Genomic DNA, 17266 nt, shown 5'->3' with positions numbered 1-17266 from the left:
AAAATCCTGAAATGAGGAAACCAGGGTCCTTTCTCCTTGTTCCAACCAAACACAGTCATTCCTGTCTCTAGCCAAACATATCCCATACTTAAAAAGCCCTCTGCAACTTCCCTCTTGAGATGCAGCCCCAATGCTTGCTCCATGGACACACAGAGCACAGAGCACTCCTGCACTTGTGTCCACTGCTCCCATCCTGCAGGTGATGGCCCGCCATACTGTCCTCATGGACTCTCATTGGAACTACAACGGAAAAGAAGCTCTGGAGGGTTTCCATACAAGTCAGTAGTAAGGTTAGGCATTTTAGAGTTACTTTTATGTAGCTGTTTCTCAGTTATTACTGAATTTTCATTGGAATCCTTACATTTGCCTTCTTTCCTGATTTTTTTTACATCTATGAATAGACCTTTTGAGAAAAAAAAACCAAAAAACAGATCTGTGTCCATGTCATCCAGAAAGAAGCAAAGGTGCACATCATCTTCGTGGTACAGCATGACACTAAGTGGACAATGCCCCACACTCGAACCACAAAAGCTTGGACAGGCCCAGGTCACTCTTGTGATCTCTGCCTGGAATTGCTTCTGGAAACATCATGTGATGAACTCTTGAAGTAGTGATAAAGATTTTCTGGGACATGTGGGGTTAGACAAAGACTCCGACATCATGCGTCTACGGTCTCTAGGAATATTGACAATATCTCCTACTGAGAAGAGGGCAGAGGCCGCACGCCAGATAAGTGGGAACGGGTAAGGCCTTTTGTGACTCCAGCCACATCTATGCACCCAGCAAGCAACATATAAAGCAATGGTCAACTGAGCTCTCAGTGAAGGCCCCTCCTGGTGAGATGAAGTCTGTCTTCTTCAGCCTTTCTCTGCTCCTCCTTCTGGAGAAGCAAGCAGCTGGGATAGGAATCTATGGTGAGTGCAGGGAGTCGCCTGGCAGGAAGGCACTAGGGAGAATGTCCACAGGGTGCTCTGGCAGGGAGAAGAACCCTCCACGGGGTGATCTTGATGGATGCTGACTGTTCTCCACCCAAACCCACTTGCCTTGTGGGCAACTCAGTGGGTTGACAGGGAAAATCCTGGGATAAGACTAGAGGGGGCTGTACAGACAGTGTAACTCAAACATTCTTTTTATCATTACCAGGTGAGACAAAAGGACACTTTCTAGTAAAAACATCCCCAGTTGTATATTTCCAGAAAGACCATTTCCAGTATGGGTCCAGAAGAGCACAGGAGGATGGTGCTGAAGAAAGCAGTTTTGAGCAAACTAAGCACCGTGTGTATGGCCAGGATGCTGATGCTGACCTGGGAGAGACTCAGAGTTCACAGCAACAGACAGGTGTAAGCGAAGACATAGTTTGTGATGAAGAAGACGAGATTAGCCAACAAAAATCCCAACTTCAGTCCCATTCACAAATAAAATCCCAAACACAACTAAAATCCCATGTAGCCCAAGTGAAGTCCCAAACAGGCCAGCTAAAGACCCTAGGCCAGGTGAAATCACAAATCAAGCTGAAATCCCACAGAGCCCCTCTGAAATCCTCCTGGGCATCACAAACTCTCCAGGAGGCCTTTCCTCAGCAAATCAAGGGCAAAGCACATGCCCTGGATGAAGACCAGGCCCAAGTGCGTCAGCAGCATAAAATGGTTCACAGGCTCAAAAGCAAGCTTGGCTGGGCCAGGAGAACAGCAGAGTTCCTTCCGTATTTCAGACAGCACTTCCAAGGCTATGATGGGTATTTTGTGCAGTTTCAAGGGCAACTGCAGGGTGGAATTCATCACACAAAGCCTTTCCACCAAGCTCAACAGACATGCTACTGTCCAAACGGAGAGTTAATCCTGTATCAAGATGCCTTCACAGAGTAACACATTCCTTATCGGTCAAGGCCAGGACACATTTAGAGGTAAGTGTCTCAGCAGGCGGGAGAGCTATCTACCCCAGTGTTTGTAAGTGGAACACGGAGGACTGCCTGGGCCCAGCGTGAGATTGGTAGTGAGGCCCACAGCAATGGATGTGCTGACAGCAAGGTGTATGGAGCTGAGCTCCATTCTCTGTGAAGCAAGCACCCGGCAGAGGCAGGGCAAGCTGCCTGAGCTCTCAGTGTGCCTCAAATTCCTCTTCTTAATGAGTCTTTTCTACATTTATTTTGCACATGTGCAGCCATTCTGCCCTGAACACACAGCACTTATAGGATCATGTAAATTTAAGATGTATTTTTGTAACTTCTTATGCTTTCCATGGATATGGCTCAGTTTCTTGCTACGTTGTTACAAAGCATGAGTGCTTTTGTTTCACATACCAGTTAGTGTTCTTCCATCCCATATAGGGTTCCCTCATCCTGTAGAGACCACTGATCCATGGGGTTTTGCTTCATCTCTGTGAATAAAGGAGGCAAAGGAGTCCTAAGAACCATCCCTGTTTGTGATGCGGGAACTGTGAAAAGGGAGGCTCTAGGGTAGTGAGGGGTCCGTTCCAGGGGATGTTTGCTCTATCTGGAGAGAAATCTTCTGCCCGGGGAGGAAAAGGATCTCACCTGCATGTTTGCATCAAGAGGCACTTCGTGTGAAGCAAAGGAAAGCAACAGAACTGTGGGCCCAGTGACCAGTCGTGGCTAGTGCTCCAAATGGCCATAATTTGGTCCAAGCAGACAAGGGACCTGGCCACACTCACTTCCTGTCTGCTAGTTTTCACTCTTGTGCATGTCCATCTATGTCCTCTCTCCATAGGAGTTGCCTGACCTGTGTGGACCGTGATGTCTTCAAGATGCCGACTCCCCTGCCGTCCTAGATGCTCTTGATCCACTCACACTGCTGCTCCTGAGGCTTTCTTACCTGGGCACATGCTCACACCAATGCTCTCTAATAAAGAGATCCTATCTGACTTCATTTGCTTTCGAGTATTGAAATCTCCATTTCCTACTAGTTTGGGGGCTTGATAGCATCCCTTCAAATGACAGTTCGAAATTGAAGTGTCAGAACATTCTTGTAGTATTACAGATAATAGCAAACACATGTTTCCCAATAAAGACCTTATTTCGGCATCAGTTGCTTTTAATATGTTTCTATGCTATGATTACGTGTGTGTGTGTGTGTGTATGTGTGTGTGTGTGTGTGTGTGTGTGTGTGCATGTTCTTGCCTGCCAGGTATGCTTACGAAGTTCAGAAGATAACTTTGGGGAACTGATTTCTTTTCCTCTTCTGTGGGGTCCAGTGATTGAACTTAGGTCATCGGCTTTAAAGAGCAGGTGTTTGTACCCATTGAGACTCCTGTTGGCACATCCTTTGCTCTTGCCTGTTTAAAACCCTTGGTTCCTTCAAGATTATGGGTTTGGAAGGCATACCTGTAAGTGACAATTCCAATTATTGATAATAGCGGTCACAGGCATATATGCAGATCTCTGTCTAGAAATGCAACATTTAAAATAGTGATGCATTCTCCAGTCACCCTGTGTGCACATAGAACACAACTCTCAACCTCCTCAGGGTTTAATAGTGGGATTTCAGAAGCTACCTACTGAGAAATGTCAGATAAACTGTACATTGACAGGCCTTTGAGAGTTCCCTGGTATGCTGGCACCCTCGTGTCCTTCAGCCCACAGAACCTAACTCTTATTCCAAGTGTATTTTCTTCTCATCCGGCTTCCTTTCAGAAGTAAATATCTTATGCACTGATGTAAAGGTTCTAAAACTCCAGCAAGATACAGTGTGTTCCCCGATGTCACTGTGGACAGACAGAATGAAGGACCGAATGTAATAGTTGGGGATGGTGTCTTCTAAATGGCACCTTTGCTGCTAAATGATAAACTATCCAGTATCTAAGATGCTTCCTGAGAAGGCAGATTACATGGAGAGTAAAGATGGCTTTTGAGTCCCAGCTCAGTCACAGGAATCAATGCTCTTTAGCAAAGTCTGTTTCTGTCTCGAGCCTGAGTCCACCATTTGTGCATGGGAGAGCGCAGACAACAATCCTGGACTCCATTTCCTGTCTGTTGGCTGAAATGAGGTAGGGATGCCCCGCTTCTGTGATTATATGACAGGAATTGAGCTAATTTATTTATTTGTGGGTACGCGTGATGCTCGTGAGAACAAAAGCATGAATCTCAATGTGGTCAAATAGCAACACCCCTGCCTCGACCCCACAAGTCTAGAGTCACATGACTGGCAGCCAGAGCCACCATTGTTTGATTTTAGAAAATATAATCCCTCCAGTTATAAACAAAAAGCAGTAACTCCTTTGTTATGAGTACTATCTCCACGTGTGCATAAAAGTCAAAGATTATCCGAGATTTAGAACCTAACAAGATTGGTTCTTCTGAAGTTTGAAAATTTGTGGGCTGTGATTCTCTCTTTCCTTGTAATTTGCCCATTTGAAATTACAATAGGAAGTGCATTACATGTAAAGGTAATAGTGATATTTTACAGGTGTAGTCAAAGGTGAAATAAGGCAGGCCTTTAAAGGTTTGGCCATAGAATGACATTTTACATGTGGCAAGAGACATAGTAGAAGTCAGAATACAGATTGTTATAGGTTACATTAGAGTTGCTGTCAAATGCGATCCCTAAGCTCTGGACACTGAAAATGTGAGAGACTTTATAAGTAGAATCCTTGAGACTATTTGCATTCACCCCAATATGATCACTTAGGAGCTCCCCTCACAGCCAGTCATTACCAGCATCTTTTACTCTTCCTTTTTTTTTACTGTTTCAGAATTTTACACATGCATATACTAATTTTGGTTAAATCCACTGCCCTTTCTATTTCCTCCAATTTCTCTTCTATCCCCTCACCATTCTTTCCCAACTTTTTGTGTTATTTTTTAATGTAAATCTACTGAGTCGACTCACTGTGGCCAGGTATAGGATGATCTACGGGAACATGGCTTAGCCCTTGGTGGCTCCACCCCTGAGGAGAACTTCCTCTCTCCCAGCAGGAATAAATTGGCATCAGTTGCTTACATACATGTATACAAGCAGCAGTGGGTACCATGATCCCCTCCCCATCTGTGCTGAGATTTGGGCTGGTTTGAGCTTATGCATGTAGTCACAGCTGCTGTGAGTTAAGTTAGACAACAGCATCGTCACGTCTGACAAACACTGTTTCACTGCTGAACCCACCTCTAGCACTTACGTTTTCCTATCCCTTCTTTCATGATGATCCCTGAGCCTTGAGGGAAGGCAGTGTGATATAACAGTCCCATTTAGAGATGAGCACTAAACAATTTTTCATTTCCTTTGTGTTGATCATTTGTGGATCTCAGCATTATTCGAAGCCTATTGTAAAAAAACAAAAACAAAAACAAAACAAACCCTCTCTACTGAAATTTTAAAGATGCAATAGCCTAGCAGAATAACCATGTTAGGCTCTTCCCTAGAGCCTATGATCTAGCCAGACACAGATTTTGGGAACAGTTAATTGTGCCGGGCATAAGCCTTTCTCTCTCACCTCACCCCTTTGTGTCAGCCACCAAAACACAGAGACATGTGGCATGAATCATCAAAACCAAAACCCAGAAAAGGTATTGGGGTTCAACCTGAAGATCAGAAAAACAAAGCAGCCAAGCCACTAGAGAGCTCACTTTTACCACAAAGAAAGCAAACTCCATGTGGACTTTCTTTGATTGATGTATATCATTTTCTCTGAAGTAGATTGGTGCTTCCAGGAGCAGACATATCTCATTGTCATTAAAAAAACGAGCTCATGTTACTAAAACATATTAAATGCCATATTCTGTAGATCTCTGAAGTGTTTGAAGATGGCCTATCTATCTAAAATATATTTCTGTTTGACCTTGAAAACATACCTAATATGACTACAAGTTTGATTATAATACGTGATTAACTACTAACCTGCATTTCCCTATTATCCTAAATAGTTGGTAATATTAATATTCAAGGACTAGAAATTTGCGTTACATTGTTAAAAAAGTTGTATAGGTACAGTACCTTGAACAAGATTAGAAATGTATGTACTAACAAAGTTAATCTCAAATTTGTGTCAATATGCAAAATTTGTATACAATATACAAAAGTCCAATCCAGTGCAAAACATTTAAAACTAGTAGTCACTTTTTAAAAAGTAGATAAAAAAAAATCTACCCTTTTATCTTATTATATCTGTGTTCCCCTTTTTTTCTTTTCAAAACAAGAGTTTGGATCTAATTTTGTTTAGCTTTTGGTAACAACAAGCAATCCCCCTAAACAATGACAAATATTCATAACCCATTGAACAACAAAAAGCCACCCACCCCATCTCTTGGGAATGTGGGTGTCATATTCTTAAATTTATTTGCTGCTGTCTGGGAGCAACAGTAACTTTAGGGGATCCTGAAAAGAAAATATTGGGTTAATTGTCAAGTCCTGCACAGGTAGCAGTATCATTTGCTGTCTAGTCTCTGTATAATGGGGAAGTGCAGGGCTTGAGTCCTGGCTAGAGTAGTCTGTCAGACTAGATCATCTCAGCTAGCCACCTCAAAATTGTTCTGAGCAGTTTGTAGTCCAAAACCGATCTTTAGGTGGTATTTTTCAGCTTAGTGGTATTATAGTCATGGAGGAATTGTCATTGTGGGGCCCCATCCTCCTTATGGAAACTTCAAAGGTCGCTGTTAGGCTTGCTCATGGCTCACTGCAGAAAACTGATAGAGACTCAAACCTGAAATCATGTACAGGAAGGTAGGTAAAAAATTTTTGTAGAATTACTTAATACTCTTTATGGTCATACAGGTTAATATAACAAAAGTTTAATACAGATATGTATATATACATATAGATAGATATACATATCTATATTAATCTTATATACCTTCCCCCTCTCTGTCCTTCCCCCCTTCCTGAGCATATTGTTCCCTCATGGTCTCCTCCTCCCTTCCCTTCTCCCCTCCCCTCTCCTTCCACCCTTCCATCTCCCCCACACACTCCCAATTTTCTCAGATCTTGTCAGTTTCCCCTTCCCAGGGGGATCCATATATGTCTCTCTTAGGGTTCTCCTTCTTGTCTAGCTTCTCTGGGATTGTGAACTATAGGCTGGTTATCCTTTGCTTTACATTTAATATCTACGTATGAGTGAGTATATACCATGTTTTTCTCTCTGGGTCTGGGTTACCTCACTCAGGATGGCTTTTTCTATTTCCATCAATTTGCCTGCAAATTTCAAGATATCATTGTTTTTTACTTCTGAGCATTGTCCACAAGGGCAGGATACCTGCCACAGAGACACATGCACGTTGGTGTTGCAGCCCTATTCACAACAGCAAAAGTGTGGAATAGGTCCAGATGTCTACCAAAAAATGATTGACTAGTATATAATTTAGTTTTAATCAATCATAAAGAGAATAAAATTATGTCATTTGTAATAAGAGAGAGAAGGGGACATACAGAGAGAATTGAATTGAATATCACTATGTTAAATGAAATAAAACAGAGTCATAAAAATAGATACCATATGCTTTTTCTTGCATGGGAAATCTTGTGTGTGCATGTGTGCGCACGTGCATGTGTGTGTGCACTTGTGTACGTGTGAGTGCATATACCTAAGACAGGGACGGTAGGGTAAATAAAGGCAAGCAGAGAGAGGTGGAAGAGAACGAGACGAGGCAGTGGAGGCAGAGTGTGAGCCGAGTACACAAAGTGCATGTGAGGAAATGTCACAGAGAAATCCATTCCCTGTGCTGTGCTGAAGAAGGAACATAGATAAAAGCACAATCGTCAAATCTGAGATAGGAGAGCTACGTGGTACCCTAGGAATCTGTCTAATCCTTTTCCATTGCCCTCAAGCAGGCCTTGGAGATTAGACTGAGAGAGTGCGCAACTAGCATTGAGCACAGTGCCTGTGAGCTCAGTACTTACTGTGTGCCAAGAACCAGTTCTTACTGAGCTTAGTAATAAACAGATAGGATGATGCTGATCTTATTCATGGGTCAAAGAACAAAGTCCTGTCCAGTCCTCTGAGCCAAAGACACAGATAGCAAAAAGGAGAATAAGATTGGAAAAAGAAAACAAAATATAACAAGTAAGCAAAAATCAAAAATGCAAAACTAACTAGCACGATATTTTAAGAGCAGAATTCAAGGAAATTTGGAAAAAGAATTTCAACATAGAAAATTAATGTAATAATAATGATGAGACCCATGACATAAAAAGGAGATGGGTACCTGGTGGAAAATAAGTCATAGACATGGTGTCTTCATGCTGAAAGGAAAAAGTCAACCTGAAACAATGAAGAAAGGGAACTTGAGGATGCTTGAAAGCTACAGTTACCAAGTGCTTGGTAAACTAAAATATTGTGTTTGAAATACTAGCTGGAGCAACAATGCAAGAGGAGGAAATCAAAGGGACACAAACTATCCCTATTTGTAGAACACATGATACCATACATTAGAGATTTCAAAGGTTCTACCAGAGAATGTCTAGAAATGATAAAGTATTCTAAAATTAATGAAACCACAAAGACCCCAGATAGCCCAAATAATCTTGAACCAAAAACCAGTGCTAGAAAAATTACAATTCCAGGTCTTAAACTATATTACAGAGCCAGAGTAATAAAAAACAATATGGTACAACAGAAATGGAGATTAATGGAACAAAATTGAAGACCCAAACATAAGGACACATAAATTCAGCCACTTACTATTTGACAAAGATGCCATCAGGGGAATGCCAATCAAAATGACTTTGAGATTTTGTCTTATACCTGTCAGAATGGTTAAGATCAATAACACAAGTGGCAGCTCATGCTGGCAAGGATATAGAATTGGGGGAACACTCATCAATTATTGATGGGAGTGTAAAATTGTATAGCCACTGTGGAAATTAGTGTGATGGTTCTTCAGGAAGGTGTGAGTAGGTCTACCTTAAAATCCAGCTATACCACTTGGGTGTATACTTAAAAGACACTTCATCCCATCCTACCACAGAGAAACTTGCTCAACCATGTTCATTGTTGCTTTATTCTTAGTAGCCAGAAACTGGAAACTACCTAGATATCCCTCAGCAAAAGAATGGATAAAGAAAATGTTGTACATTTACACAATGGACTATCACTCAGCAATTAAAAGAAAATGTCATCAGGAAGTTTACAGATAAATGAATGGAACTAGAAAAATCTTCCTGAGTGAGGTATCTCAGACCCAGAAATACAAATGTACTATGTATCTGCTTCTATGTGGATATGAGCTGTTAAATCAATGAAAACCAACCTACAATCCTTAAAACTTGATTTGACTAATATCCACTCCGCAAGATGCAAAACATACCCAAAACTTGAATGGCCAAGCACCAGAGATTAGGTGGCACAGGGACCTTGAGTAAACCCAAATACTACTAGTCTAAAAAAAATCCAAACAAACAAATAAAAACTCATAGCAATAAATTATTCCTAATGACATTCTGTTATACTCATAGATCAATGTTTTGCTCAGCCATCATCAGAGATGCTTCCTCCCACAGCAGATGAGAACAAATACAGAGACCCCACAGACAGACATTATTCACAGAGAGACTTTGGAACACTTAGCCCTAAACAGGATATCTCCGTTACATTCCTCCCCTTAGGGCTCAGGCAACTCCATGGAAGAGGAGGTGGAAAGAGTGTAAAAACCAGAGGGGACTGAGGACACCAAGGACACAAAGCCTTCTACACACAGTTGGTCTATGAGCTCACAGAGATGGGGCAGCACGTGCAGGGCCTGCACAGGTGATCCTCTGCTTAAATATTATGGCTTCCAGTTTAGTGGGGGTTTGTTTTGTTTTTGGGGGGGATTGTTGTTGTTGGGTTTGTTTGTTTGTTTGTTTGTGTTTTGAGGGGTTTTTTTTTTTGGAGATAGGGTTTTTCATTGTATATAGTCCTGGATGTCTTGGAACTCACTGTGTAGACCAGGCTGGCCCCAAACTCAGAAATTCACCTGCCTCTGCCTCCCAAGGGCATGTGCCACTACTGCCTAGTATGGAATTCCTGAGTGTGAGAATAATTGGGTCTCTGATTCTTGGGTCTTTTCTTAGGCTCTTAATGTTTTAAGCAACTCCAATGTGGTAGTTTTCATTTTATTTATTATGTTTTATTATTATCCCTTATAAGTCTATTTTTTTAATGAGAGGTGGAAAGGGAGTGGATCAGGATGGGATGGGAGGTAGGAAGGAAATGGGAGGAGTGGAGGAAGGAGAAGCAGTAAGGATATATTATGGGAGAAAAAAGTCTATTTTCAATAAAAGAAATATACATATATATAATTTATAAACTTTATTATAAGAAACATTGTAAAAATACCACATCCCCAAATTGACCAGAAGTCTATGTATCTTAATGAACTTACCTACTATATATTTTGTTGTTTCTTCTTCCCTTTCCTTCCTCCAACCCCTTCGATGCCTCCCCCACTCCTAAAATTTATGGTTTCTTTTACTTTAACTGTTATTGTTATGTATATTTGTATAGATCAAATGCAGAGATACATAAATACAACCTCCTGAGAGCAAACCTTCTGGTACTGGGTTACTACTTAGAGGGCTCAGCTCTGGGGAAAACTCATTCTCCCTTTCTCAGCCTCCCCCTCCCACATCCTTGATCAGGTCTTGTTTAAGCAGCCATGTTGTTGAAGTGTCATGACTGAAGTTTGTCTGCCATTGCTAGGAGATCCAATCTCACCGCACCTTTCCTGGTCCTTAGCCCTTACAGTCTTTCTGCCTCTCTTTAGCAATGTTCGCCAGCCTTGGTTGTAGAATTCTGTTACCGATGTGTCTGTTGGGACTCGGCACCCCACAGGCAGTTGTTCTCTGTGTTCTTACCAGGTGTGATTCTCTGTAATGGTCTCCATATGCTGCAAAGAGAAGCTTAGACAGGGATGAGAATTACAATTATCTGGGTATAGGATAAGTATTTAGAATTCACCTAGGAATGATGCTGGTTTAGCCCAGCAACAGTAGAAGGGTCTTAGTAACATCAGAAGGGTCTCCTCTAAGATTCATTACCTCACTAGCCCATGTTGACCAGATCTCCAATGCAAAGCATGATTTCTGTCTTGTTGAATGGTCCTTACATCCAGTTAGACAGCTTTTGGTTACCACCAAGATATTAGTGCTGTCACCGCACCCTTAGGTTCATCTTGCCATGCTGGTTACTGGTGTGGCTCATAGGCATCCCAGCTGTAGTAACAGCTTGCATAGCATGCTCTGGTACAGCTTGCTCAGCTGTGTTCACTGCTGCCCATTCGCAATAGACAGGAAGCTAAAACAATCAAAAAGCCCTTCAACTGGCAAACAGACAAGGAAAATATAATACATATACACTATGCAATACTGGTCACCTGTAGGAAAAATGAAATCATAAAATTTGTGGGTAAATAGATGGAACTAGAAATATTATTTCAAGTTGGGTAACCCAGACCTAGAAGTGCAAGTCCCATATGATCTCTCTTATCTGTGGCTCTTAGCTCTGAATCTTCAGGGGCGAGCATATTACCTGGAGTAACCATAGAAACCAAGAAAACACAGAATGTGCAATGTGAGGACTGGGAGGATACAAAGGATAAAAGGGGAAATGATAAAGGGAGACTTTACTGGGGAGGAAGTAAGTACAATACAAAAGGGAAGGACGAAGAAAAAAACTGATATGTTTGAAAGACCCATACACAATTAGATTATTTCTTGTTTCTCTAAAATGCCACATAAGTGTTTATGTATACATATACATATATAGTCTAACTGAAGATATGCTACTTGGACTGACCCCAAGAGCCATAGACTATCTAACAAAAACTCCACATTTGAAATCCACATTCAGGTTGTTGGTCAGAGGAGTCTAAGAGGCACACAAAACGATACAGGCTATTGGCTTTGTCTATGGTTGCTTGTAAGAGACAGAAAGTAAGTCCCTATTGCCGAAGACACCATGCACTTTAACCACTGAACTCCAAAGAGGCAAGTTGGGTCGGTTATGAAAGCCTTCTCCTGGAAGACATGGTTGAATGTGAAGGTTTGTGTGAAATCAACAGAACTTCAGAATTCTATCCTTTATGAAGCATTTCAATGATGGTGTCTTAGAAGACATTCATTGCTGGAGAATGAAGGCATGATCAAGTCCTGTATATTTTTTGCAGCCTGAAGTCTCTTCCCCACTCTGGACTGAAATATATTTGGGAAGTACAGAAGTTTCTGTGTGATGTTCTCAAAGTATAAGGGAAGATTTCGGAGAATGCTCTGATGTTGTGTCCTTGCAGGAAATAGCATCAAGATTCCTACTGAGCAGAGAGAATGAAGCTGACATTTACAGATAAGAAAGGTCACTGCCTTTCCTATCTGCAGGCAAAGCCAGTCAGGAAATATATAAAGGAGTAGCTCAGCTCAACTCTCAACCAAGGCCCTTCCTGGCAAGATGAATCCCACCAGCTTCTTCCTCCTTACATTGCTCCTGGTTCTGGTGACAGAAGCAGCTGCGAGGAGACCTCGTGGTGAGTGACAAGTTTGTTCTATGGGAAAGATATTTGAAAAAAAATGTTGTCAAAGGGGTCCACTTGGATTCTGCAGAATGCTATGTTCCCAGGGCTTCTATCCCTGATGCTGACTGAGTCTTTTTTGAGTCTTAGCCATATGTTTTACGTGACTATCAGTGATGTGGCAAGCAAAATGTTAGTATTGAGGGGCTGCAGAGGTGTGTGGGGCACCAGGTAACAAAAGCACCCTCATTGTCAGCTATGAGGGGATTTGACAAATAGATCATTCCAACTTCTAACTAGACGAAAAGGTTAATGACTTCATAGACAACAAAACAGCAACAAGGTAGATCTGAACACAGGTCCATCACCAGAGCTGAAGCATGGGCTCTCGACAGTGTCCCGATGCACTGATCCAGAATATACAGAAGGATGGACATAGGGAGTGAGACATTCTTTTCTCTCCACAGAAAAGTTCTCACAATCATCTGAAGAACATGCTAATGAAATCTCTGAAGTCGGCGGGAGCAGTGGTGGATCAAGTTCTGCCAATGAGGAATACAGCCGGAGTGAGAGCTCATGGAGTTCCTTCAAATCAAAAAATCCCAAAAGTGGCTTCAGTGAGGAAGGCTCGTGGAGTTCCTTTAAATCAAAAAATCCCAAAAGTGGCTTCAGTGAGGAAGGCTCGTGGAGTTCCTTTAAATCAAAAAATCCAAAGAGCAGCGTCAGTGAGGAAGGCTCATGGAGCAGCTTTAAGTCAAAAAGTGCAAAAAGCAGTGTCGGCGAGGAAGGCTCTGATGGTGACAGAGCCAGCGAGTCTGCAGGGGAAATAGAGCGGTCTTACACACGGAGAAAGGAAAAGCAACGGTTTGGACAAGAAGTAGCTAAGTGATATGGCTATGGACCAGCTGAAGATCCGGATCAATACAAAGGTAAGGATATTGCTAGGGGAGGGAGACACACTCACCCCAGAGTTTAGAAGTTGTGCATAAGTACTTCCTGGGCAGTTATGGGACTGGTCCCCACGATGCACACCAGAGGAGCTGTGCAATGTGACCTTAGGAAAGGAGAGGAAAATGCCTGGCAGAGTAGAGAAAGGCACTGAGCTGTGACTGAGTCTTGAATTCCTACCTTTAGTGTGTTTTCAGTCTATTCCCCTTGTATACGCCAACAAGGAAACAAATCTTACTCTGTTCCACATGTACAAGTCCACTTGTCAGGTTGTAATACAAGCTTGTTAATTCTTAGAATTTTGTTTGGCATGACTTTTTTGTGCTCATCATGGAACGAAGTGTTACAGTATTATACTCTTCCCATTCCTCACACCCCTGTTCGGATGCATTTATCTCTTTCAAAGACTATGGGTTTAAGAATTAGCTTCCATTTTCCTCTCAATGAAACAAAGAGACATATCAGAAAGAAGAGTGCCTATTTGTGACACACTAGAGCTGAAAGTATCAGTAAATTACAGAAACATGGGTGGCCCCCTTCCCCTCTGCCCTCCACTGACACAGTTCACAGGTTGTGCTCTTTTCCTTAGGAGTCACCTTGTCTGAATGAAGCCTGTGATATCTTCAGGATGGAGACTCCTGTGAAGTCCCAGAGACAGATCATGGATTTCGATTCTTTCTCATACTTGTTTTTCTTTTTTTGAGGTTCTCAACCCCAGCATTTATTAAAACACTTTCTTTTCAATAAAAAGACAACATTCTGCATCAAATTTTGAGCCTTGAAGTCTCTTCCTTCTTCCACATATAGGCTGGATTTAATAGTTCCGCAATTAGAGGAAGTGACCTTCTTGTGTTTTTGGTGTGCTCACACACATTTCTTAAACTCTGTGTAGAAATCCATTATTCAGTAGAAAACACTGAAATTCTAATAGTCACCATATGGACCCTAAATCTCCTCTTGACCCTATTCCTTGTGGGATTTCAAACTGGCAACCTAGGAAATGTCAGAAAATACTTCTTTCAATAGACCATGGTAAATTCCTGAGCTACTGGTGCCTCCTGTCCCACCAGCCCACAAAAGTACTTCTTTGCACTTGGTTCAACGATTCTGCTCATGGTTATATATCCTTTTAAGATTCAATGTCCCTACGTGTGATACATAAAGTATCTACATCTTATGCAAAGAGAGAGCGCTACACAATGCCATCTGTGGAGACGCACACCAGAGGGCCGTCTGGCTAGGGAGGGTGTTTTCAAGTGCAAATCCTGTTGCTCGAACACCTTTCTATGAGCTATTTGTGAGAAATCCAGGAGGCAAATAATTATTCAAAAGTAAAACCAACACAGTCCGGTGGATGAGGAGTTTTATTTCCACGTGTGCCTTAGGAACACACTTATCTTCAAACCTATCTGTCTTCATTTTCTTTAAAATTAACTCTCCAGGGTCTACATGGATGTAATGTGAATATACTCATTTCAAACCTCATTAGAACATCGTGGATGAAGCAGACCGAGGCCAGAATATTTCTGTGATTCTGCAGACAGCATTACTGACAGGCTCTTAGCCAAGGACATGCTTGGTCTTTGTGGAGAGAGGAGAACAATTCTAGGTGTGACCAAATGGCAACTGACCTGCCTGTGACATCATGAGAACAGGGTCTCATGCCCAGAGGTCAGAGCCACTTATATATTTATGCATCCCTCATAGCTAGTAGTTAAAAGTTTTGGGGCCATCTCCTTAATGTACCCAATAAACAGAGAAAACAACATTCTTCTGCAGCTTTTTAAAATTTTTATCCTTTATTTTTTAAAAAAAATCTTATTTTACATACCAATCCCAGCTCCCTCTCCCTCCTGTCCTCCCACTGCCCCCACCTTATCCCCACCCCACACCCCATCTACTCCTCAGAGAGAGTGGGGGCTCCCATGGGGAGTCAATAAAGTCTGTCATATCACTTGAGGCAGGAGACCCTCCCCTCCCGTATCTAAGCTGAGCAAGATAGCCCTTGTAGTGATATTTCATTGGCATTTTAGTAAATAAAGCTTGCCTGAAGGTCAGAAAAGCAAAACAGCCACCCTAGTCAGCCTTACAGACCAGGTAGTAGTGACACACACCTTTAATCTCAGCGGCTATGCTAGTTTGCCATAGAAACGTGCAGTAACGGTGCACGCCTTTAATCCCAGAACTAGAGAGGAATATAAGATGGGAAGAGACAGCTGTCAAACAGAGTCTCATTCTGAGGGTTTCTGGAGGCAGAAATTACCATTTCAGACTGAGGTAGAGGTAAGACTCAGTGGCTGGCTGTTTTGCTTTTCTGACCTTCAGGTTTAACCCCATTATCTGTCTCTAGTTTTTTTTTTTTTATTAATTGTGTTACAATCCCTCCATAGTGAATGGGATCCAAAGAGCCGGTTCATGCACTAGAGATAAATACTGGTTCCACTGCTAGTGTCCCCACAAACCGCCCAAGCAAGATGTGAATACCTCACTGATAAAAGGTATCAAGCCATATGGTTAACAAGAACAAGAATTATGGGTTAATGTAAGATGTAAGAATTAGTTAATAAGAAAGCCTGAACTAATAGGCATGTTGGAAGTATGTAATTTGTTTTTTTATTTTATTTTTTGGGGGGGAGCACAACTAATAGATAGCCTTAAGTCTCAGAAGAGACTTTGAACTTTGGACTTGTAAACCATCTTGAGACTTTGATAGACTACAGGGATTTTTGAAGTTGGACTAAATGCATTTTGCATTATGATATATATGGCTATAAACCTATAGGAGTCAGGGAGTGGGGTGTGGTGTTTTATATTCCTTTATAAGAGTTGCCATTGTCATGGTGTCCCTTTACAGCAATAGATCATTGACTAAGACAGTGAACACTCCAATTATCACTCCTGTATTTTATTAAGATGTCACTCACTTCCTCCAAGATAGTCTTCCTTCACATTCTTAAGGAATATTCAAAATGACCTTTCATTTTTGTATCCATTGTTATTTAAAATTTTGACATAATAATATATTTTTAAGAAAGGATTTTTACAGCAGATAGAAGTAAAACATTTAAAATGCTGGCGTGTTTTTTTTTTGTTGTTGTTGTTTGATTGATTGAACATAGTCTTCCTTCACATTCTTAAGGAATATTCAAAATGACCTTTCATTTTTGTATCCATTGTTATTTAAAATTTTGACATAATAATATTTTTTTAGAAGGATTTTTACAGCAGATAGAAGTAAAACATTTAAAATGCTGGCGTGGTTTTTTTTTTTGTTGTTGTTGTTGTTGTTTGTTTGATTGATTGAACATAGTCTTCCTTCACATTCTTAAGGAATACTCAAAATGACCTTTCATTTTTGTATCCATTGTTATTTAAAGTTTTGACATAATATTTTTTTAAAAAACAATTTTTACAGCAGATAGAAGTAAAACATTTAAAATGCTGGCGTGGTTTTGTTGTTGTTGTTGTTGTTTGATTGATTGATTTTTGTCAGCTTGACACAAGGCAGAGCCTTTTGGGAAAAGGAAAGCTCAATTGAGAAACTACCCCCACCAGATTGGCCAGTGGGGAAAGCTCTGGCAATTTTTCTGATTGATGAGTGGTGTGCGAGGGCCCCGCTCACTGCGGGCAGGGCAGGGAGACTCCTGGACTTATGATCCTGGTGCTGTAAGAAAGCGCAATGGGAAATGCATGAAGAACAAGGCAGCAATCGGTGTTCCTAGGACCCCGGCTTCAGTTTCGCCTCTAGGTTTCTGGGATGAATTCCGGCCCTGGCTTTACTTCATGCTGTGCTGTGGCTGATGCATGTAAGGGGACGTAGACCCTTTCCTCCCCAGCTCACTTTTACCACAGTAGGAACCCTAGGACAGAAGTGAAGCAACCACGTCTTATTTCCTC

The 17266-nt window shown here is 41.5% G+C and overlaps 3 protein-coding genes across 3 annotated transcripts in view; all 3 read left to right on the top strand.

Moving 5' to 3' along the window:
- Positions 1 to 17266, top strand: part of LOC121460088 (recombining binding protein suppressor of hairless-like protein) — a 197603-nt gene that overhangs the window by 100208 nt on the left and 80129 nt on the right. The window lies entirely within an intron of this gene.
- Positions 794 to 3033, top strand: LOC121460086 (seminal vesicle secretory protein 3A-like). The gene is made up of 3 exons (XM_041670230.1): positions 794 to 914; positions 1144 to 1903; positions 2727 to 3033. The coding sequence occupies exons 1-2, from the start codon at positions 842 to 844 to the stop codon at positions 1863 to 1865; spliced, it is 795 nt and encodes a 264-aa protein (XP_041526164.1). The 5' UTR covers positions 794 to 841; the 3' UTR covers positions 1866 to 1903; positions 2727 to 3033.
- On the top strand, positions 12341 to 14138 carry LOC121460089 (seminal vesicle secretory protein 6-like). The gene is made up of 3 exons (XM_041670233.1): positions 12341 to 12436; positions 12889 to 13350; positions 13959 to 14138. The coding sequence occupies exons 1-2, from the start codon at positions 12361 to 12363 to the stop codon at positions 13308 to 13310; spliced, it is 498 nt and encodes a 165-aa protein (XP_041526167.1). The 5' UTR covers positions 12341 to 12360; the 3' UTR covers positions 13311 to 13350; positions 13959 to 14138.

The sequence above is a fragment of the Microtus oregoni genome, unplaced genomic scaffold, assembly GCF_018167655.1.
Source record: "Microtus oregoni isolate MIOR12 unplaced genomic scaffold, Mior012 000020F_ref0000438, whole genome shotgun sequence".
In the NCBI taxonomy this organism is placed as follows: Eukaryota; Metazoa; Chordata; class Mammalia; order Rodentia; family Cricetidae; genus Microtus; species Microtus oregoni.
The sequence above is the reverse complement of the archived record's forward strand: the minus strand, read 5'-3'. Positions and strand labels throughout refer to the sequence as shown.